The sequence below is a fragment of the Numenius arquata genome, chromosome 11 (genome assembly GCF_964106895.1).
Source record: "Numenius arquata chromosome 11, bNumArq3.hap1.1, whole genome shotgun sequence".
Lineage (NCBI taxonomy): Eukaryota > Metazoa > Chordata > Aves > Charadriiformes > Scolopacidae > Numenius > Numenius arquata.
Window position 1 is genome coordinate 35,762,262 of NC_133586.1, and position 22,404 is coordinate 35,784,665.

At 61.6% G+C, this 22,404-nt stretch overlaps 4 protein-coding genes across 6 annotated transcripts; 1 reads left to right on the forward strand and 3 right to left on the reverse strand.

Annotated features, from left to right (window-relative positions):
• Nucleotides 1-212: 212 nt before the first annotated feature.
• B4GALT7 (beta-1,4-galactosyltransferase 7) lies at nucleotides 213-3,077 on the reverse strand. Its single transcript, XM_074156431.1, has 6 exons — nucleotides 2,896-3,077; nucleotides 2,408-2,767; nucleotides 1,520-1,745; nucleotides 1,171-1,254; nucleotides 886-990; nucleotides 213-708 (listed from the first exon to the last, which is right to left on the reverse strand). The coding sequence occupies exons 1-6, from the start codon at nucleotides 2,940-2,942 to the stop codon at nucleotides 553-555; spliced, it is 978 nt and encodes a 325-aa protein (XP_074012532.1). The 5' UTR covers nucleotides 2,943-3,077; the 3' UTR covers nucleotides 213-552.
• A 329-nt stretch (nucleotides 3,078-3,406) lies between these two features.
• On the reverse strand, nucleotides 3,407-7,021 carry LMAN2 (lectin, mannose binding 2). Its single transcript, XM_074155738.1, has 8 exons — nucleotides 6,868-7,021; nucleotides 6,674-6,792; nucleotides 6,455-6,572; nucleotides 6,074-6,153; nucleotides 4,818-4,979; nucleotides 4,507-4,621; nucleotides 4,073-4,192; nucleotides 3,407-3,929 (listed from the first exon to the last, which is right to left on the reverse strand). The coding sequence occupies exons 1-8, from the start codon at nucleotides 7,007-7,009 to the stop codon at nucleotides 3,769-3,771; spliced, it is 1,017 nt and encodes a 338-aa protein (XP_074011839.1). The 5' UTR covers nucleotides 7,010-7,021; the 3' UTR covers nucleotides 3,407-3,768.
• A 1,349-nt stretch (nucleotides 7,022-8,370) lies between these two features.
• Nucleotides 8,371-13,905, reverse strand: LOC141469860 (ADP-ribosylation factor-like protein 3). 3 transcript variants are annotated; one of them, XM_074155633.1, is made up of 6 exons: nucleotides 13,882-13,905; nucleotides 9,911-10,054; nucleotides 9,712-9,828; nucleotides 9,498-9,548; nucleotides 8,516-8,701; nucleotides 8,371-8,418 (listed from the first exon to the last, which is right to left on the reverse strand). In XM_074155633.1, exons 1-6 carry the CDS (start codon nucleotides 13,903-13,905, stop codon nucleotides 8,371-8,373), a joined length of 570 nt encoding a protein of 189 aa, XP_074011734.1. The 3 variants fall into 3 exon arrangements, with proteins under 3 accessions (XP_074011734.1, XP_074011735.1, XP_074011733.1); XM_074155634.1 differs by lacking the exon at nucleotides 13,882-13,905 and adding an exon at nucleotides 10,428-10,445; XM_074155632.1 differs by lacking the exon at nucleotides 13,882-13,905 and adding an exon at nucleotides 10,428-10,445 and having other exon boundaries at nucleotides 9,911-10,081.
• On the forward strand, nucleotides 12,789-21,608 carry RGS14 (regulator of G protein signaling 14). The gene is made up of 15 exons (XM_074155631.1): nucleotides 12,789-12,977; nucleotides 14,846-14,867; nucleotides 16,110-16,264; nucleotides 16,380-16,472; nucleotides 17,038-17,181; nucleotides 17,349-17,498; nucleotides 17,688-17,808; nucleotides 17,898-18,022; nucleotides 18,099-18,302; nucleotides 18,408-18,484; nucleotides 18,654-18,780; nucleotides 19,111-19,192; nucleotides 19,378-19,436; nucleotides 19,653-19,767; nucleotides 20,048-21,608. Exons 1-15 carry the CDS (start codon nucleotides 12,789-12,791, stop codon nucleotides 20,275-20,277), a joined length of 1,893 nt encoding a protein of 630 aa, XP_074011732.1. The 3' UTR covers nucleotides 20,278-21,608.
• Nucleotides 21,609-22,404: the final 796 nt, after the last annotated feature.

A 22,404-nucleotide genomic window follows, 5' to 3' on the forward strand; every position in this document is an offset into this window, starting at 1 on the left:
AACCGCTTCCTGCAATGAAGCAACCACAGGACAGCCCTGGGGGTACCTGGCAGCTAAACACAGGCACCATCTCACTCAGAGCCCGTTTCAGACCGGCTTGGCCTCTGAACCAGAGAAGATCACCCGTCCAGACAGACCACAGCTGGGGCCAAGCCAGAAACGGGTACACTGAAGCCAGTACGGTGAAGGGAGCAGGAAAAAGGAGCGGCATGGCGCGGCCCAGGGCATTCACAACTCACAGGTGCCCTGATAGTTCTTTATTGTCCTCTGAGCCGGGTGGCAGCTCAGCCATGTCCAGGGCAGGAAAACTGCCTCCTGCACCTGCCCTGGGAGGAAGCACCAGTGTCCACAGCAATGCCGCAGAGTCCTGCTCTCAGCCTCTTCTGTTGGTCCCAGCAAAGCCCGGTTCCCAGCCCTTTCCGTTCCTCCGTGTCTCGCCAGCGCCGCCATGCTCGTCTGCCACAAAAATCCTGCCTGCTCCAAGCAGCGCAGCGGCAGCGCCGGCATCTTGGCACAAGCACAGTGCACATGATTGGCACACGGGAGATGGGCTCAGCCAAACGTGCACCAAGGGGTCTCGCTCGTGTCGCAGTCCAGCAAGATATTAAGGACGGTGCAAGGGGCTCCTGCCACATTCAAAGCTGTCCGTGACTCGATTCGGTACCTCACATTGTTCAGACCTCCCTCCCGATCCACCTTAAACTGTTCCTGAGGAAGAGAAAGACGACTCAGCCCACACTGGCTTCCAGTGGAGGGGGAAGCACCCTGTGCCCGGGGAGGGAGCGCAGAGCTGGCAGGGGAGGACATGAGAAAGGAGGGCTCAGAGCATGTGGTGATGACAACCCAAATCTCCCATGGTTTCCCTCAACCAGACAGAGGTCTCACCTGCTTCTGCGCAGCAATGCGCTTCTGGTCTCTCTTCCTCCAGGCTGGGTCATGCAGGTGCTGGAAAGTCTCATATCCAGTCGTGATTCCAGAGGGACGGCGAACCTGGAAGGAGAGGAAAGCTTCTGTAAAGCTACTGGAAAACCTGCTGCGTCTGCTACTGCAATGGGGAGCGCAGAAGGGCTGCCTTCCCCAGGTCCTGACCTGGGCAGCTACAGCCAGGGGCCAGGTGGGGAGACAAGGAGAAGACAATTTCAAGCTAGGAGGCCACGGAGCACCCCTTACCTGGAGACCAGCTCCTTTGATGCGTCGATAAAACTCGTCATCCTCCCGTCCCCAGCCCCAGAAGCGGTTGGACATGCCATTGCACTGAAATGAGAAGGGCGTCGTACCGGCCAAGGTCTGGTCCAGCTCAACTCCACACGCCGCAGAGAAGCAGATCCCAGCACCACAAGCCCTGAGCACCAGCACAGCCTTCCCTCTCCTGTCTCCACCAGCTCAGGCTCTGCCCCCAAACCGTTTTGACTCCTTTCCCCCCTTCCCAAGCATGGAACACAAAATGTATGACTGTTCACCAAGCCAGTGTCGTAGCCCCTACCCCAAACTGGTCAGGACGTCCCACTCACGTGCTCACCATCTCATAGTGCTGCTTGGTAAGCAGCAGAATGCCACCCACGTAGGTCTTGTAGTGGTAGAGCGGGTGCAGCTCTGGGGATGCCACGTGGAAGGGCCCTGCCTCCGGGAAGCTGTAGTCCAGCTGCTCATTGAGGGGCAGGAGATCAACGTCATGCATTGCGATGTAGTCGGTGTCGTTGCTGCTCTCCAGGAAGCCCACGTTGATCAGGGACGCCCTGTTAAACCTGCCAAGGGACCGGGGACTCTCAGCGCCATGCACGGCAGCCGCTGTCCCTTCACGTCCCTCTCCCGTGCTCCTCAATGCTAAACGTTCGACTGGTCCCCAAATGGGGACAGACACAGACACGGTGTTCCCTGCCTTCACAGTGCGGGGTGCCACTGTTGCCCGTCCTGAAACTGCACCTCTGCTTCTCCCTACGAACACGCTGAGCCCGATGGCACCGCGCAGGGGTTTGGCCACTGCAGACCCCTCCCGAGGGGAGGGCTGCACAGCACCCGCCGGGGCTGCAGGCAGGTACGGGACAGCGAGCTGGGGGTGAGCGACGGCATTTCCAAACTCCCCACGCTATTTCTTTGAATTTCAGCCTCTCCAGATCTTTGTGTCCATGGCCCTGCAACTCTGGGGAGAAAGCTGAAATACCTGGGTAATTCACTTCTTGCTTAGGAAGAGAGAAGCAAAACACTGCTTTGTCCTTCTATAAGCTCTAGAGTGAGTAAATTCAGGGAGATCATCACACCCCAGCCCTGACTGCCCGCTGCCCAGGCCCATGGCTTCTCCACGCTGCCAGAAACAAGGAGGAGACGCCTCCCCGCTCCCAGCGGGGACGGAGTTTCGGAAAAGGGCCCCCTGGCTGCCTCTGCTCGCTGCGGCGAGGGGAGACGCTACCTGAAATGATCCACCTGGTTGAGGATGAAGATGTGATGGCGAATCCTCTTCTTGCTGAGGAAGCGGTGCATGTAGGGCACAAAGGTCAGCAGCTCCTCGAAGCGCTCTCGGAAGGGGACCAGCAGCGCCAGGCGATGGGGACCCCACGACGGCTCGTCTTCCACCGGCGGCAGCAGGGGGGCCTGGGGCGGGCAGGGCTGGCGGGGACCCCCCCGGCTCTTCCCGTCGCCGGGGACCGGCCCCTCGCCCGAGCAGCTGAGCTGGAGCCAGAGCAGCGAAGCGAAGCCCAGGAGCAGCGCCAGGAAGAAGAGCGGGAAGATGGAGAACCTGCCGGGCAGCAGACCCAGCAGCGGCGGGGACCTGGGGCACAGCGAGGAGGAGGAGGAGGAGGAGAAGGGGGGGGGGGGGGGTGTCAGCGGCCGGCGGAGATCCCCGACCCCTCCCCGCCACCCCCCCGCCCGGTGTTGTCCCGGTGTGTCCCCGCTCACCCGCCGCCACGCAGGCGGAGCGCGGCCCTGCGGCGGGCCGGGCCCATGGCGCTCGGCCGGTCCCGCCACCCGGCCCCGCCGCGGGACACGCTGGCTGCGCCCCGCCGATCCCCCCCCGCCCGGAAACACCGCCCGGGCCCGCCGTTCCGCCCCGCTCCCTTCCGCCCGGCGGGGCGGGCCGGGGGCGGGACCGGGGGACACACTCACACACACCCCCCCGCACCGCCGGCCGGGGGCCTCCCCTCCGCCGGGACACCCGCCTCGGTCAGCGTCTCCCCCGCCGGGGAACACACACACAGCCCCCCCCCTCCCCTTCTTCCAACGGGAGCCGCTCAGGGATTGCACCCCCCAAGATCAAGACAACCCCCCAACCCAAGCGGGAACACCCCGCGGTCAGCACCGCTCTCCCCCAGCCCACCCCCAAGGCCTAGGACCCCTCCAGCCCTTCCTGCCCCCCCCCTCCCCACTACAGCCCCCCTTCTCCCCCCAAGACAGAGCCAGAGCCGCAGGTGGTGTCAGTCCTTTAATGCCCCGCTCACAGCCCCCCTCTCCACAGCCCCCCTACATTCACGCTCGTCCCCCCAACACAGGGCAGCACGGCAGGTCCCATCCGGCGGGAGGAGCACCAGAAAAAACAAGGGGAGCGACCTCCAGGCTCCCCCCTCCCACTGGGGGTCCCCAGCGGGCATCGCCCCCCTCGGTCCAAGCCGCCGGACGCTGAGGGCCGGGCAGGGGTTACAGCCAAACAGACAGATAAGAAAATACTTCTGATATTTCTCAGAAACAGCTTTTAGAAACCACAGTTTGTTTTTTTTTTTTACAGCTCCCCATAGAAAAGATGGGTTTGGGCACGGGCCACGGCCCCAGTCTGCCCTAGTAGAAACGCTTGTTCCGCTCCTGGCGTTTCTGGAAGACCACAGCTCCCACCACAGCGCAGACGATGATGCCCAGCAGCGCGCAGAGCAGCAGCAGGAACACCTTCCAGCCCGTCAGAGGCCCACTGCGGAAATTCCCCGTCGGATCATCCACATTGTCTGCAAGGACAAGAACAGCTAGAGAGAGCCACCTGAGACACCCTACAGAGACTCACAGCTCTGACACCTTTCAACAGGCCTTCAAGAGTCCAGCCCCGGCATCCCAATCCTCCACCGAAGATCTCAGAAGCCCAGAGACTCACCTTTGGGTGATTTAAGGAGGCTGACGCTAGGCTCGATCTTGGTCCAATCAACGGTGTCATCTTCTAGAGGGTGCTCCACCATGAGCTGGAATAGCTTCATTGAGATAATGTCGTGATTGTCTAGGAAACAACCATCAGCAGCAAAGACTGTCAGAAGCTCTGAGATGTCCACACACTCAGAGCACCCCTAGGACAATGCTGTGCCAGGTCCAGGTCTCCTTCCCTCCCAAGCCACCCTCACACCCCAGGTATCAAACTGCCATTTAAGATGTTTCTTAGCTCTTAGGTGGCTCCTTTCTCAGGCCACAGGTCTCAGGCCAACAAGATTTTAACAGTTCAGGGAAAAGAAGCCATCAAAGCCACCCAATGCATCCATAGCATTATATTCCAGGCTCCAAACAGCAGGTATTCCTGCAAGCAAAGCCCCAACTCACCAGACAGATCTCCAGTGCCAGCAGAAGCACCAAAGAAGTAGCCAGTTGGCAGCTGCACCCCTGCAATGTCAATGCAGTTCTTCCATTCATTCTTGTCTTCCACGTCGGTCATCACCTGTAAGACACAGGGAGTGTCACACCAAGAACACACATTGCCACCCTGCCTGTCCACAGCTCTTTTGGAGCTGGAGACACAGGAGAGGCAGGTGGTGAAGCCTGGAAAACCATCTCGAGGTCACTACTGTCACAGCAACACCCGCCCCATCTAACGTGCAAAAGACGCCCTGCAGAAGGCATCTGCCACATCTCACCGTCAGGCGGCCTCGGGAGTACCGAATGGCCAGGAAAGTGTCATGGTTCTGGTTCCGAAGGTCGGCAGTGCACCCCGCCAGCTCCGTCCAGCGCCCGTCCTTGCTGTGGTCATACGTCAGGGAGCCATTGTTCACCATGGCAGAGATATAGGGGAACACGCGCTGCAGGGAGGAGAGCGCTGCTGCTTTCAGTCTGCAGCAGCCTTCCAGCTGCAGACCAAGAGCCACCTTTCCCTGCCTGGTCAGAAACCTCAGCGAGAGCAGGACCTCAGCCAGGCACAAGCAACAGCGCCAGGGTTTTACCACTCAGTCGGATATGGAGGGCAGAACAATGAAATCAAGGTTCCTTTTCTATGCAAAGCTGCTTCTAAACTGAGCGAGAGCTTGTTCTGACTGAAGCAGAGCAGCCATTTCTGACCTTCCGTATCAAGCTCCCCTCCTAGCCCCCACCAGACCGCATGGCCAGGGCAACGAGATGGCTCCAGACTTGTGGAATAAGCACCAGAGTGGGTAAGACGAACAGAACACAGGACCCAGAGCGAGCAGAAATCTCATGTGAGCAGCATAACCATGCTCAGGGCTTTGCAGTCAGCAGATGATGTACACTGGAAGAGGCCAACTGGAGGCCAGAATTCAGCTCTCAGTGAGCATCAAGAGGGGGGATGGGGTCGCTTCCAGGTGCTTTATGAGTTAAGTGACACGTTTTTGGTGCAATAGATCTCACTAGCACCATTACATTTTCTGACTGTGCTGCAACGAGACCCACAAACACAGAGCAGGAAAGAAGAAAAGGACCATCAGCCCCAACAGGACTGATCTGTATTTCACCCATGGGGAATTCTGGAGCAAAAAGCAAGCTCAGGAGTTTCTCTTTTAGAGACACACAGGTTGCAAGCAGAGAATAAGGCCAGAAATAACATGGAATGACCAATCAAAGCACAAAGAAGTTCAGGAAATTACACCCTAACTTTACTTATTAGGGGGTGCAGTTTACACGAGTCCTTTGCCACAGTATCACACAGAGGGCAAAAAGCCTTGGAAACACCTGCGTGATCAACAGCAGCAGATGGAGCAAGGACCTTCTCATCTCCGTTAACGCACGTACAAACTCTTCCCTACCATCTCCCATGACAGGAAGAGCAGCCCGCTCTCATGTGAGGAGAGACTTTTCCTTGGTCCAGGCGTGAAGCACTTGGAGCACAAAGCCGTGAGGAAACAGCCTACTTGGCACTGAACGAGCTCCCTGAACTACTCACCTCTGTTGCTTCGTCGTTGGGATATGTATCAAGGAAGATAGCCAGTCCATGAAAGTTGTCCTTGCTGCCAAAGACAGGACCTGGAACAGGGCAGAACATAGGGAACAGAAGGCTCTCAGAAGGAATTTGTGCTCAAAGATTTCTGTTGATAAGATCTGTAAGCGCTCTTTATTGCCAGGCAGATGACTGAGGGCGCCTGTTCCAGGACATGCCATCCTGATCTGGTGAAACCAGACAGAGGGGACCGCAAATGCCTTCCCTGGTGAAAAACCCTCCACGCCAGGGGCAGCTCCAAAAGCAGCTCCCTGGGCTGCCCCGGGGCATACGTGAGTGCTGATGAGGCCTCAGTCCTGCCAGGCGGCCCCCAGCTGCACACCATACCTGGCACCAGGCGCTCCTGCGTGTACCACAGCGCCAGGCCGTCCCCGTGCAGGTTCTTCTTGCCGGCTCCGTGGATCCTGAAGTGGACGTGGAGCTCCCAGTCCTTCAGGAAGCAGGGCTGTGGGGAAAGACGGCCCAGCGGCGTTAGGGCAGGAGCCGGGAGAGGCGGTGGGGTCGCCCCGAGCCCTCGCCGGCCTCTTCCCAGCCCCAGGCTCTCACCACGCGGTTCCAGATGGAGCCCTCCCGGCTGCGCTCGTCGGGCGTCAGGCGGACGTACTGGCTGGTGACCATGGTGCTGCCCTGGAAGTCCCACAGCGGCATGGCGGCGGAGCCCGCGCCTGAAACGGGCACAGAGAGCACGGCTCAGCCCGGGCCGCCGCAGGGCGTCCGGCCCAGCCCGTCCCCGCGCTCACCCTGATACGGCTTCATCAGCGAGTGCTCCCGCTTCAGGTGCTCGCTGTTGCCGTCCGTGAGCTCGGCGGGCGCCGGGCGCGGCCCGGTCACCGCCAACAGCAGCGCGGCCGCCGCCAGCAGCCCGCCCGCACCCGCCGCCATCCTCCCCTTCCGCCTTCCGGCGCGCCGCTCCTGTTCCCGCCCCCTTCCGGGAACGGCAGCCCGTGCCGCCAATCAGAACCCCACACACCACCGCGCTCCCGCCTCCGCGGGCTTGCGTCACCACTGCCCGCCTATGGCGGAGAAGGGGGCGGGGTCGCGGATGTGCGCGGCTCCCGCCGTGCTTTGGAGGGGCGGAGGGGGGGGGCGGAGCGGCCGGGCATCTCCCGGCGTGCACTGCGCCGGCGTGGCGGCGCGCGGCTTGCCGGGAGCTGTAGTCCGCTCTCCTTCCGCCTGCCAGTCACGTGCGCGGCTCGTGCCGCCCGCGGGACACGTGAACCTCTCCGGCGGCGCTGAGGCGGCCGTCGCCGGCGGCGCGTCGCCATGGCAACGCCACACAAGATGGCGCTAGGCCTCGGGACGGGGATCGGCCCCGGCCCCGGCCCGAGGAGCCGCAGGCCTCGTCGGGCCGCGGAGCGGTGGGGTTGGGTGCAGCGCTGCGCCAGCACTGCGGGAAGGACTGGCCGAGGCATTATGGAGGTCACAGGCAGCTTTATTGAGGGCCGCAGGGCTGCAGCCCAGGGTCTGGCACAGCAGGAGGGCCCCAGCCCCACTGCGGGTTGTCTCCCACTCAGCCCCATTGGTGCAGGCACTCAGCCACGGCAGCTGTGGTGGCCAGGGAGCTGCGTCTTCTAGCTTCCCAGGGGCTCTTGCAGAGCAGACCCTCTCACTGTGATGCGCAGTGTGGCTGCAACGAAGGCTGTAACCAGGCAATGAAACCCCTCCGTTGGTGGGGACAACCCCCAGTTGGGGTCCTGACTGCAAGGCCAAGTCCTTGCTGTGTCTTTGTGCTTGTCCCAGGTCTTGTGCACACACGGGAGTTCCTCTGGACAACGGAAGATACTGAACCGAGGCCTTTCTGAGCCAACTGCCACGGCTGGGGCAACACCAGTCACATCCTACAGGAGCGGAGGGGAATACACACCATTTGGCTGGCTGTACGTGCCGTGTTTGAGGATATAGCCACTGCTGTGGTGGGGTGCAGCAGCCTCCACAGGGGTGCACAAGTCCTGAGCTGGTGCTCGCTCTGGAGGTGTGTAAGCCCTTGACACAGTGGGACATGCCCTTCCCTCTGATATCACTGGGGCTGCAGGAGGGTCAGGGGGTATGAGGAGCTCGTGGAAGCTCAGGAGGCAGGGAGAGAGGAAGCCAACTGATTAGTGAAAGGCTGGGTGGGAAGCCCATCTGAGCACAGCAGTCTGAGTCTCAGGGCCCAGCTGAGCCCTCAGGGGAGTCTAGGGATGAGAGGGGCTGGCCATGGCTTAGGGACCTGCAGTTCAGTCCAGTCTGACACTTCGCAGCTCTCACTTCTTCCTATTCATGATCTGGCTGGAAATCCAGTTCATCCCATCCTGGAGGGAAGAGAGAGACATGACCACAGCCCCAAGAGCATGGCAGGTCCTTGGGTCCTCTCCCGCCTCTGCAGAGCCTGCAGGCCCCCGTCTCTACCTGCACTCCTTCCCCTGACAAGGCTGAGCAGGCCTGGATCTGCCATTCCCGGTCCCGGTAGGTGTGGAGGCTCAGACCTTCTGCAATTTCGGCTGCGGGTGCTGCAGTCACTAGGTCCTGCTTGTTGGCAAACACCAGCAGTGGGACACCCGTGAGGGACTCCTCCTCGGTGAGCTCTGCCAACTCCTGCCAAGAGAGAACCATCGCCCAGGGCTGCTGCCCACTGCTGCTCTCCTCCACGGAGCTGCCGGGCTGCTTTTCTGGGCTGCCCAGGGCAGGCTGGGGCACCTCAGTCTCCCAAAGTGCCTCACTCCCCTCTCTCTGGTGCTCTTATTGTAGCCAAAGAAGCCATGAGGTCTCAACATCCCAAGGGAGAGATGCACCCCTGAAGCTCCATCTTCCCTGAAGAAAGCCCAGGAGCCACATACTACCTGAAGGCTAAAGCGCTCCCAGCACCAAGAGCCTTGGGCAAAGGGCAGCTACAGGAGGCTGCTGTCAGGCCTGTGCTGTCTGGCACACCCACACCGCCGTCTGGTGATGGTACAGTCGAGACTGGCACTTGGAGTCTCACTTTCTCCCCTCCAGCTTCATTCCCAGGGTTTGTAACTCCGAGTTCGCTACTTGTAAACCTTTGCTTTGTTGTATCACTAGCCTGGCACTGGGGAAGTGGGAGAAGGGCTGGCAACCGAGGGGTCACTCTCACCAGGGGCAGAGCCACCCCATGTTGAGTACCTGAGGGGCATCACACCCAGTTCTGGGGGAGCTACTGGGCATGGACCTGCCATGGGGTGGGGTGGCTCTGAGTGCTGAGGCTCTGATCACGAGCCATTCCCATGTAGCTTTGGGGACAGCTTGGCCCCCACAGAAGCGTTGCTCCATGGTAGAGAGCAGACTCACTCCCTGCTCCAGTCCTCAGAGAGCTGGTGCCGGATGGCTCCGAGCCGCAGGACCCCACAGCCACCCCGCACCGGACCCCTCATACCTGCCCTGTCTCCTCGAAGCGCTTCTGGTCTGCACTGTCAATGACATAAATCTGCCGTGGGGACAAAAGGGACAGTCAGCAGCTCCTCCATGCCCAGCTGCTTCAGAGGGCCCTCTGCCTTCTGAGGGCGCTACACATCTCTGCTGGGGTACAGGGCCCAGCACAGAGGGCGCAAGTCTCCATGCACAGGGTTGTGGGGGGCTGCCCCACTCACCAGCAGGTCAGTGCTGCCCAAATACTTCCTCCAGTACGGGCGGATGGAGCGCTGCCCCCCGATATCCCAGACATTCAGCTTGAAGCCGTGAGAGTGGACGCTCTTTATGTTGAAGCCCTGCACAGGGACACAAACCCTGGCATCACCCAAGGGGAGGGTGGGACCTGCCACCCTTCCCGTGGCCCCAAGCAGCACCTACCTGGGTGGGTGTGATGGTGCTGACCTCCTCGGACGCCAGGCGTTTCAGCAGCGTGGTCTTCCCTGCATTGTCCAGCCCCAGCAGGACGATGCGGAGCTCCTGCTCCGGGGAGCCCTTCAGCCTCTGGATGACGGAGAGCAGCCCCTGGGGGCGTGGGGTGCTGGAGGAGCCCTGCGGGATGCTGGGTCACTGCAGAGCACCCGTGTTTTGGAGGGGGGAGCTGGGTGCACTGTTGGCCATGGGTACCCTGTGGCTATGGCCTGAGTGAGCTCCAGGGCTTGGCTCCCAAGGTGTCCAGGCTCAGGGTGGCCCCACAGCAGACCTGTCCAGCCCAATTCCCCCCCACACCCCGGGGTGTGCTGTTCCTGCCCTGGCAGCCCTGCCAGCTTCTGGGGGTGCTGAGGGGACAAGCCCAGGGTACAGCCCTGGGTCCTGCTCTGCCAGGCAGCTTGACACTGCAGCCGGGAGCTGGTGCCAGCACCTTGGCACAAGAGGGATGTCATCAGACCCCGCTTACCTTCTGCACATCACCCATGGTCTGGGAGTCGCTCCGTCCCGTGGCACACCTTGGGACCTGCCAGGGGCTTGTCCCCAGGGCCCGCCGGCAGCTGCGTAACTGGCACGATCCCCATCCCCGGGGGAGGAAGAGGATTATGGGCTCCAGAATTAGCTGCTGTTTCTCCATTTACCCACAGCATTAAATAATGCCCTCGGCAAATCCCCCAGCCAGCTGTCGCCCCGCCGTCCCCTACCCCCGGGGATCAACCAGGTCCCGCCAGGCTGGGGCACTGGGGCACAGGGTGTCCCTCTCCCCACAGGGCCAGGATCCGGCTCGGGGATGGCAGCACAGCGGGAGGATGCGGTACCCAGGCACCATGGGCATCACCTCGGGCAGAGCATGATGGTGGGATGGAGCTGTGCAGCCGGCATGTGATCCTGGGAGAGGCAGCGCAGCCCCAGCCTCCAGCAGAGGCAGGCCACAGGCATGGCCGTGTCCCGGTGCACAGGGCTGACGCAGTCTTCCATGCGAAGGGTGATGCCTCAGCACATCCCCGCGTCCCACCCTGCCTGAGCAGGGTGAGGCGACACCAGCACCCACGCACTGCCCCCTCGGAGGGTGGCAGGAGGTAACGCTGAGGCTGGAGCTGCTCGAGGCCACGTCAGCCACTACCCCAGCTCCCTGCTGCTGACCGAGGGAAACCACTGGGCCCTGGAGCAGGTCCTTGGCGGATGGAGTTTGGGGGATGGCACAGGACAGGGGTCCAGAGGGGCAGAGGTACCTTCCCCAGCAGCCCACCCCCGCCCAGGTGGGATGAGGGGCTCATCCCTTCGCCATTTGGATGAAATATATTAATTAAGCAATGTCTTTGATTCTTGCATGCTGCAGTCAGTCTCGGATCAGGTTTCCTAGCAGAGAGGTTATCCTTGTGGTGAGGACCGTGAGTCACGCACTCTTGGTGAGACATTTTTATTTATAACTCCTGTTGCAAAGCCAAGCCACACAACACAGCTATGCTCTGACAAAGGGAAGGGGAGAAGCAGGATCGCCACCCCCCCCACTGCTCCTCCGTGCTGCCGTGGGGGGCAGAGAGGCAGCAGCAGGGGCCACCCTCTGCTCCCCCCTGCCTGGAGACCCTTCCAGGGCTGCGGCTGCTAATGCCGCCCTGCTTTTGTGCTTTTTCATGGTGGTAACACTTCATTTTTCTCTGCATAGATCTGCACCCAACTTAATGTTAGGGTTCTGCTTTTGATAGGTTAATCACCCACCTTACGTCCCAGTTATTAGCATTTCCATGAGTGGGTTGCCATGGTGCTCTGCGGTTTATCCTGTAACTGTTACTTACTTATATTTCCTAACAAATATCCTAAAATATCCTTGACTGGTTTGTGGTTGCTGATCAACATGGAACCCCAACCTAGGAGATGGGCAAAACTGCTTAGGCATCAGTTTGGAGACTCCAAGCTGCACGTCCACCACTCCTCTCTGCCAGGCTCTGCCGGCCTCCATGGCGCAGGCAGCTCTCCACGAACACCGGCCACTAACGGCAGCAGCAGAATGGCCCTGGGGGCCACCCCCAGACCCACCGCTGTGTGACCAGGGCAGGTGGCACCAGGCTGGTGGAAGGGTGCATTGGGTGTGCTGATGCCCCCCAGCCCCTCCACCCCCCTTCCCTGGGGTGATATGGTGCCCAGGAGTCCCCTTGGGTTGGCCAGGCTGCTGGGAGTGGTGGCGATGGGGTGGTGACCGGGTGGCACAGGCCATGCTGCTGATGGGGACTGAGTGGGATGGGGACAGGGATTGGATGGGGACCGAGATGGGGATGGGTTCAGGGACGGGAACAGGGATTGGGATGCAGATGCAGATGGGGATGGGAGCACAGATCCGGATGCAGATGGAGGCAGGGATAGGGATGGGAACCGGGATGTGGATGGGGATTCAGATAGTGATGGGAATAGGGAGTGGGATGGGGACAGGAATGTTGATGTGGATGCAGATGGGAACAGGGATGTTGATGGGGATGGAGTCACAGTTGCAGATGGAGGTAGGGAGAGCGATTGGGATGGGGATGGGAACAGGGATGTGGATGCAGATGGGAACAGGGATGTAGATGGGGATGGAGATGGGAACAGGGATGCGGATGCAGATGGGAACAGGGATGTAGATGGGGATGGAGTCACAGATGCAGATGGAGGTAGGGAGAAGGATTGGGATGGGGATGGGGACTGGGATGAAGCGAGGACGGGGCTGCGGCGGGGCCGTGGCGCTTCCTGGCGCGGAGCCGGTGCCGGTGCCCAGCGGGGCGGTGCCGGGGCCGGTGGCGGCGGCGGCGCGGGGCGGGAGGGCGGCTCCGCTCCCCCCGCTGCGGTCTCGGTTCCCATGGCGACACTTCCTGTGGCAGCCGAAAGCGGTAGTGCCGGGGAGCGCCGGGCCGGGCCGGGGGAGCCGCGCCGCGCCGCCGGCCGGGGATGCTGCGGGGCCGCGGGCCGCGCCGGTAGCGCGCTGGGCCGGGCGGTGCCAGGCATGCAGGGCAAGGCCAAGCTGCTGCTGGTCCACAACGGCCGCATGGTGAGTCCCGGACCGGACCGGACCGGGGCGTCGGTCCCCATCCCCTGGGGCGGCCCCGCCCAGCGGCACGGCGTGGGGCTGTGTACCGGGCAGGCAGGGGCTGTGGGGCTGTGTACCGGGCAGGCAGGGGCTGTGTAGGGCCAAGTACCGGGCAGGCAGGGGGGTGTGGAGCGGATTAACAGGCAGATAGAGGGATGTGTGGGACCATGTAGTGGGCAGGCAGGGGGATGTGGGGCAGATGATGGGCAGGCAGGGGGGTGTGGGTCTGGGTATTGGGCAGGGAGAGGGATGTATGGGGCCAGGTAACAGGCAGGCAGGGGGGTATGGAGCAGATAATGGGCAAGCAGAGGGATGTATGGGGCCAGGTAACAGGCAGGCAGGGGGGTATGGAGCAGATAATGGGCAAGCAGAGGGATGTATGGGGCCAGGTAACAGGCAGGCAGGGGGGTATGGAGCAGATAATGGGCAAGCAGAGGGATGTATGGGGCCAGGTAACAGGCAGGCAGGGGGGTATGGAGCAGATAATGGGCAAGCAGAGGGATGTATGGGGCCAGGTAACAGGCAGGCAGGGGGGTATGGAGCAGATAATGGGCAAGCAGAGGGATGTATGGGGCCAGGTAACAGGCAGGCAGGGGGATGTGGAGTGGATAACAGGCAGGCAGGGGGTGTGAGGCTGGGTAATGTGCAGACAGGTGTGTATGGGGCTTGGGTATCCACAGCAGGCAGAGATGTAGAGGGGTATTAGGCAGGCGACGGTATATGGGGCTGAGTAACAGGCGGGCAGGGACTTATGCGGCTGGGGTAGTGAGAAGGCAGGGGTCTATGAGGCTGAGACAGCAATATAAGTGGAGGTGTACAGCACTGGGGTAATGGGCAAGCAGTGGTGTATGGAGCTGGGGTAAACAGAGTCAGCAGTGCTGGGGTGCATGGGACCGGGTGGCACAGTCAGGGCAGAGCTATGTGAGTGTGGACAACAGGGATGCAGGGGAAGAGCAAGCAGACAACAACATAGGGGCGTGTGGGGCTCGGGTAATGGGCATGCGGGGCTGGGATGTGTGGGACTGGGATAAGGGGTATGGCAGCAGCATGTGGGGCAGAGTAGCAGGGACAGGCAGGGGGTGGGATTGTGGGGCTGGGGTGTGTGGGGCTGGCAGGGTGGGGGACACTGGCCAACCAGATCAAGGCCACCAATTTGGCCCCAGGCAGCGATGAGAGGCAACACCATGCAGGGAGTGCTTGGCTGGCCTTTGTGGAGGCTCTGCCCATCTGCCTGCTTGTTGTGGGTCCTGGGGTACCACATTCCCATGGCTGTTATCTGGGGCAGCTCAGGGAATGCTGCAGGGCACCCTGTCCTGCTGTGCCCCTCACTGGGAGCTCTGGCAGAACCTGGTCCTCATTTTTGGGCATCTGCTCTCTAATAGCCTCAGGCCCCAAGGAAGGAGGGAGCAGGCAGTTTGCCTGCCTAGGGCTGTGGTTGTCCTTCCTTCCCTCCCCTCCTCCCCTCCTCTTCCTGTGCAGGGGAGGCTGCTTCTCTCCTCCCCGGGCAGCAGTGGCAGGGTTACATCTGATAGCATCTGCCCTTTCCCAATTGCTGGTCTGGCCTCAGGGCAGCAGAGGCACCCAAGGTGGGAGAAAAGCCATGTACCCCTGGTAACTCCCTACCCCTACTCACTGCCCTCCTGCCTCTGTGATGTGGCAGCCATCCTGGTTGCAGCTAACACCAGAGCAGTGTTTGCCGGCAGCCCGTGTCCCTTGCTCCTGCGTTTGAACTAGACTTGCCCTCACACTGCTGCCTGCCCAGGTACTGCTCCACTGGGCTGGCAGATGCTGTGTGGCCCCTCTCACCTCTCTTCTCTCCACCCCCACAGGGCCCGGCTGTGTCGGATGGAGGTAAGGCTGCTCTTTGCTCTGGGACAGGAGGCCAGCATCATCTTCAGGGGAGGGGGAAGCCCACAGCCAGCCTGGTGCCAGGGGCAAGGAGCCAGCAGAGAGCCAGGTCCTGTGTCAGCACAAGCTGTGCTGTGGGCGAGTGCATGACTGGACCCCCACAGTGCTGGGCTGAGCCCTGTGCCAGGGACTCGCTGTACCCCCCCCATCCTTCCCGCATGGCCCCGTGTCGCCTGTCCCTCCCTTCTGGCTGCTCAGCTGACTTCCTTGGGTGCTGGGGTCGGGGGGGAGGTGGGGGGCTCGGGGCTTGCTAGGGCAAGCAGAAACTGGGTACCAGCCAGCCCTGGGTTCCCTGAAGGAGTTTGTCTGTCTGTCCATCTGTCTTATTGTGCACCAGATATCTTAGCCAGCCCATTCCCACATCTCGGTCCCACTGCAGGATCCTTCCAGCATGAGGTGCCAGGGGCTGCTGTTCCCATCTGCAGGGTGTGTGCAGTTACCCCGTGTTTTGCACAGGAGAAGGATAGGGAGCCCCAGCCATGTAGCAGCTTGCTGCCTCCTCTGCTCCTGCCAGCTTTGCCGGGAGACCCAAGCTTCCATACATTTACCTTCTCTTGCAAATGACCCTCTGCTCCCAGTCGCTTGCCAGCCAAACCAGTTCAGAAGCTGGGGTTGCCCCTGGGAACTTCTATCTTTTTGAAGGAAGGACTCAATTTGAATGCATGGTCACCGTGGGTTTCCCCGAGGGAGGGTTTCCTTGAGGCTGGGAGCCAGGGATGACACTTTTTGTGCCCTCTTCTTGCTGGGTTTTTTCCTTGTCATGGCCAGAGGACTGGAGAAGGCAAGTTCAGGCACCTCTACCCATCCTCTGAGCTTCTCTCCATGCTGTGTGCCGGCCATGTCCCCTTCCACCCTGCTTTCCCTCCCCATCTGGGTGCTTTCCCCCTGCATCAGCTTTGTTCCCCTGAGAGATGAGTCACAGATGGAGTCACCGTGACACCCAGGGAGGAAGGCCAGTGCTGGCAGGGAGGGCTGTCACACCAGAAGGTGCCAGCTGTGGCATCACAGTGCTTGATCCACCTAGGATGCCACTCCTCATGCTCCCTTCCTCACGTCTCACTGGCTCACAACAGGATGGGGCAAATGAACTCATTGTAGATACGGGGGCTGCTGGCAACAGGGAAGGTGATGCTGTGGGCCACCCGGGCAGCCAGAACTGACCCTTTTTTTTTTTTTTTTTCTCAGAGTTAAATGCCTCCAGGGCCCGTGGCAGCAACCACAGTGTGAACAGCTTGCCAGGGCCGCCGGCCTCTTGTGGCTCCACGCAGGGGTCTGTGGTCAGCTGGGCTGAATCCTTCGAGACACTGCTGCAGGACCGCGTGGCCGTCACCTACTTCACTGTGAGTGCCACAGCCTAGACCTCAATCCTTGTTACTGTCAGCTCCTGGGCATTGGCAACCAAGCCGTCCCACAGCTGCGGTGCCACCCAGGCCAGCAGCTCTCTCTGCCCCGCAGGAGTTCCTTAAGAAGGAGTTCAGTGCCGAAAATGTCTACTTCTGGCAGGCATGCGAGCGCTTCCAGCAGATCCCAGCCAGCGACACACAGCAGGTACTAGTTTCCATGCAGCTATGGTGCAGCTGAGCCTGGGTCACACAGCTGCTGGGAGGGACGCAGGCAGAGGTGCAGATAGCTGTCGTGCCTGTATGTCCCGGAGTCCTGCGAGACCCCCTGTTCTGGGAGGCTGGACAGGCTGGAGTCTCTTGTGGGAAGGACAAGGAGATGGGTGTGATGTGCACCTGAAAAGCCACAGTCCATGGAGCAGGACATGCTTCTCCAGCCCGGGGTGGCCAGAGGGTAGAGAATGCTGCTGGGAAGACAAGAGACCAAGGGCATAGAGCTAGATGGGGGCTTGTGGGGACAGAGCCACACAGCTGGGGGTGATGGTTCCTGCTTTGGGCTGTACCTCTGTGGAGAGACTGGGTGGTGGCTGGCTTGGTGCTGGGTGGTGGAGGCTGGCTCCAATGCTCATCCTGATGTGCAAGTACTGAGCTGGTCCCAGGGAGACTAAGCCCCTCAGGGCTTCGGTAGCTCCGTGGGGTGAGCCAGGGGCTCCCCACAGGGTAACAGTGAGGAGGGGGCTCCTGGTCCTGGCCTGACCCCCCCACTCCCCTAGCTGGCCCAGGAGGCACGGCGGATCTACGATGAGTTCCTCTCCAGCCACTCGGTCAGTCCTGTGAACATCGACAAGCAGGCCTGGATTGGGGAGGACATGCTGGCCACCCCCTCCCCAGACATGTTTCGCACCCAGCAGCTCCAGGTACGAGCAGCCCCCGTGCCCCACCCCACCCACAGGATGGAGGCTGCGGGACCACCCTGCATATCACCCAGCATCGCTGCTGCCACATGGGACTGTTCCACAGGGCAGTGGCAAGAGTGAGGTGTAGGTGGACAGGGGTCTTAAGCCCACACATCGTCCCTTTGCAGATCTTTAACCTGATGAAGTTTGACAGCTACACGCGCTTCGTTAAATCCCCACTCTACCAGGCCTGCCTGCGGGCAGAGAGCCAAGGGCAGCCCCTGCCAGACCTGCGGCCCCACTCCCGCAGCAGCAGCCCCCCGCCTGACCTCAGCAAGGTGAGTGGGGTGGGAAGGGGGAACAGGGACTTGTCCCCTTTATCTGAGAAAGAGGTTCTGGTTCCTTTCCCTGCTCCTCGGAGCGAACCCAGCCCCAGGTTGAGGACAGACAAGCGGTCAGGGGACCTGGGAAAGGAAAGGGGCAGCCTCAGATGTCCCCACGCTGAGACGCTTCTCTGTTTGCCCCAGAAGACAAAGCTGAAGCTGGGCAAGTCCCTGCCACTGGGTGTGGAGACGGCAGGCAGTGGTGCCAACCGCAGCCCCCGCCGGTCCTTCAGGAAGGGAGAACGGCGGGAGCCCTCCTGGGCAGGTAGGTGCTGTGTCGAGCAGGGCAGCCGGGACTGTGCCACCTCCGAAGGGAGTCCACAGTCCCCACCACCATCCATCTGTCTGTCCTAGAAGGGGGAGAAGGTGGTGGGAGCACCATGCCGTGGCGAGAGTCCCAGGGCTCGCTCAACTCCTCAGCCAGCCTGGATCTTGGCTTCCTGTCCTCAGCCAGCACAGCTGCCAGCCCCTGGACTGAGGTGAGTCATCGCTGCGCTGGCCCCGTGGCATCACACTGCTACTGGCCAGGCTTATCCTGCCGCACCGCTCCTGCAGGGCCATCGGAAGAGCCTGGGGGGCAGCGAGACAGATCTGCCGGCCAAGCCCATGAAGTACTGCTGCGTGTACCTGCCCGACGGCACGGCCTCACTGGCCCCCGTCCGGCCCGGCCACTCCATCCGTGACATGCTGGCAGGGATATGTGAGAAGCGCGGCTTCAGCCTCCCCGACATCAAGGTCTACCTGGTGGGGAATGAGCAGGTAGAGTGGGCAGGGGGGAGAGGGGGCTTCTGCCAGCCCAACTGTCCCCAGGCTGTGACCATGTGCTGCTCTGTTTGCTCTTTCCTGATGGTTTGGCTCTTTCAGAAAGCACTGGTGCTGGACCAGGAGTGCTCTGTGTTGGCAGAACAGGAGGTGAAGCTGGAGAACAGGATAAGCTTTGAGTGAGTGGGAGCTTTGGGGCTAATGCTGTTGCCCACAAGTGTCTGGTCCACATCATGAGCAGCCACCCACAGTGCCCTACACCCACTCCCCCAGGCAGTCCCAAACACCCCGGGACTGCCCCTGCCTGTCTGCGTTTGCCTGCAGACAACCTCTGCTCCCCCTCCGCAGGCTGGAAATCTCCTCCCTCAATAAGACCATCCGCATCACAGCAAAGTCAACCAAGCGCATCCGGGAAGCGCTGCAGCCCGTGCTGGGGAAGTACGGCGTGAGGATGGAGCTGGCGTTGCTGCGGCGGGTGAGGGCTTGCGCCTCGGTGGGCACAGCCCCAGCCTCCTGCAGCCGGGATCTCCCCCGGTGTGGAGCTTGGGCCAGGGGCTGCTGGCAGCGGCCAGGTGGTGCAGAGCAGTGGTCCATGCTTGGGGCAGCCTGTGGGCTCATGGAGAGTCACCGGTGTTTGAGATGGGCCATGGCACCCCGCCGTGGGCTGGGAGGGACCAGCAGGTGTGCTCTGCACTGTGCAGCCCATGACCTGACAGGGTCTGGCCAGGGAACTCACAGATCCTCAGCCTGGCTGCCTTTGCTGTGCCACAGTGAGTGTGACACCTCTGGGCTCTTCCTGTTGCAGCATGGCGAGCCGGCCGCCCTGGACCTGGAGAAGCTGGTCAGCACGGTGGCTGCTCAGAAACTTGTCCTGGAAACGCCGGCAGGTAAAGTGTCCTCCCCTCCAAGCTCTGTCCCCCCTGCAAGACATGTAGCCCTGCAGAGTGCTCCCAGAGCCAGGCTGCTTTCTGCTGGACATGGCTCCTACTCCCTGGGATGGGCTCCATCCTGTTGCCAGCTGGGCCAGGACTAGGGTGCTGGCACAGGGCGCTGAGCATCACTTACCTTGCAGACATGCGAGTGACGGAGAGCACCGAGGCTGCAGCTGCCTCCTCCCCACTCCGGAGTGAGGTGAGCTCAAGATCCCATGGCCCCAGTCAGAGATGCTCCCACGGCTGCTGCCATGGTCCCAGGGGAAGCTGTGCCTTGCTGCGACCCCGGCACATGCCACGGGGCTGGGCAGTGGGTGCTGAGGCGGGAGCCACACTGTGGGAGGGTGATGTGGACATGGCCTGGGGGAGCACTGCCTCCTTGCCCCGTTGTTGAGGCCTGGGCTGCTCTTCACAGGAGGGAAGCCCCACAGGAGCAGAGCCTGACACACTGTGGGAGATGCCCTCCTCCTTCTCCCGGCCCCGGTCTTCAGCTGCCATGAACCTGAACCGCCGCACATACGACCTGGAAGGTGAGACTCATCATGTCTGAAACCTGAGGGGTTGGGGTAAAACATGAGGTGAGGGACACAGGACCCCTGGTCTGCCAGGGATGGGCTATGGGGGACTTGGGGTCCCTCAGTCTGCTGGGAATGGGTGCAGAGTCCCACGGATGCTGGCAGGGGGCAGGGAGAAGGTGCAGGTGCTGTGCCTGGTTCATGTTCAGGGTCACATCATGTGGAGAGGTCAGCCAAGGCGTTAGGACAGGAGGCCAAGTACTGGGCTCAGGTGCATGACCTGCATTTCCCCCAGGGCTGGTGGAGCTGCTGAACCGTGCCCAGAGCTGCCGGGCCAACGACCAGCGTGGGCTGCTCTCCAAGGAAGACCTGGTCCTTCCTGACTTCCTCCAGCTCCCCGGGCAGGACGACAGCAAGGGGTCAGATCAGCCCCGCACCCCTCACCCAGGCTCCGAGGGAAATGGCCATCCTCAACCCGCAGAGCTGGTGCCGGCTCAGCCTCGGGTCGACCAGGAGCTCCGATGAGTCCTGCTCCACGTCTGCACCCAGCACGTGGTACCCCCGGGCCATGCCGGGGTTCAACACGGGGCCCAACCAGCCCCTGCCCTGCACCGCCGACACTGCCCGGACCACAGATTCGTCCACGTCCTGTCCCAAACTGTCACGTCGTGTCGCTGTGAGTGGTTGAGCCGCTGCCATGCCCCTCAGTGGGGTCACATCCTGGTGCACATCAAGGGAGTCCTGTACATAGTTCGAACCCCCCGTTGCAAAGCACTTTGCAACATCCCACTCATGCCTGGCACTGTCCTGCCCAGTGCCTCTGCCTGTGGCACAGCTGCTGACCCAGCAAATCCTGCCTGTGCTGGGCTGGCACAGCCCCGTGGACTGTTCAGGTGGGAAAAGCACCCTTCCAGCCAAAGGGTGTGTGGGAGAGAGGACATGGATGGGTGGGGTGGCAAGGCAGGCGCCAGCCCTGAACACCGGTGCTGTGGGCAGGATGGGTTAGGAGAACACGTGTCTGGAGCTGAGGACCGGATCCGGTCCCTGACCCTGCAAGAACAGGGGTTCCCCTGTTGTTGATGTGCAGGTCTACCCATCCTGGGAAGGGTAAGCATGGTCCTGATGGCCTCTGCCCTGGGCAAGTTGTTACCACCTGCGTTGCGTGAGTGTGGCTGGGCCTGATCCTGCAAGGTTCAGTGCCATTGTGCTGCAGGGCACGGAGCCATATGTGGTTCCTGCCCTGAGCAGAGGCAGAGCCAGCAGGTTGTGCCAAATAAGCCTTCCTCCTTCCCACAGTGAGATCCTGTGTGGGCGACTGCTGAAGTGATCCACAGGAGCAGATCCCCATAGGTCCCCTGCCACAGCCCGGCTGGGACCATGGGTGCTCAGCCCTTGGGGACAGTCCTGCGGGGTGCCAGAGGAATGCAGCACCCCTGGGTGCTGAGCATTTCAGCCTGGTGTGTGAGTACCCAGCCTGGCATCCCTGCCAGAGGCTGTGTTGGGCAGTAACCTTGAGCTAGGCTCTGCCAGACCTGTCCCAGGCAGCCCCATGTTCCCAGAAGTCCCAGACCCAGTCTGTGATGAAGGCAGCCCCCCGACAGCAGCCAGGAGATCCCTTCATCATCCGTATGTGCCGGGGCCCTTCCCTGGGTCACTGCTTTGTCACTACTGCCCGGCCAGAGGCAGAGGGTTGGCTCAGGGCAGCCCCGGGGTTCGTCCGGGGATGAGGGTCATGGCCACCCAGCCCCACACTGCCGCAGCCAGCTGTGGCCCCGGTGAGAGCCCCCTGTGTCTCCGTGGTGCTGCTCAGTCCCGTCTGCGGTGTGAAACCGGGGGAAATAAAGAGCATTGCCTGGATGCGCGTCCCTTTCCTTCCTCCACCGCTGAGGCCAGACAGCGTTTTTCCTGGCACTGATGTCTCCCCAGCCTCCCCCGTACCACAGAGAGTTCCCCCCAGGCCAGGGCAGGGCTGCCCAGCAGCAAGGGGCAGTGCCAAGGGCTTGTTTTCCCAGCACCGCTGATGGTGTAGGGGAAGCTGTGGGGCCGGCATGGCCAAGGACTTCAGCCCTGACCCTGTCAATGAGTGACAGCCAGAGCTGCCAGGGCCTCACCATGTTAATGATTGTGGGGGCAGCTGGCCAAGAGCCCCCAGGCACAGGGCAAGTGCAGACACCAGCCTCCTGCAGCCTGGCACAGGGCTCTGTGGGTGCCACTGGCTGCACCCCCCTGGCCGGAAAGGTCTCCAGGCCCTGCAGAGGCAGGACATGTCACCTGCTGTGGCATCTCCTAGGTATTCAGCTCCATCAGTTTGTGACTTGGTGAAGGTTCAGTGATGCTCCAGCAGTGGCAGGAATGTCCCCAGGCTTTCCCTGAGCACCCTGGGGTACCCAATGGATCTCCCCTTGCTCCCCCCATACAATCGGATCTGGCTTGTCCATAGCGATAGGTCCTGTGAGTGCCCAATCCTGGAGAAACAGGGATGTGGCAGCGGTGTGGCCCATCCATGCCCACCTCCATGCACAGGCACCAGGCTGGAGGGGCCTTTGTCCCCTGGTTCTCCCTGGGGTGGACACGGAGGCGAGATGGTCAGGGACCTTGTGGGTGGATGGAAACTTGGCCAGAAGTGCGTAAACAGCGGGTAATGATAAACAG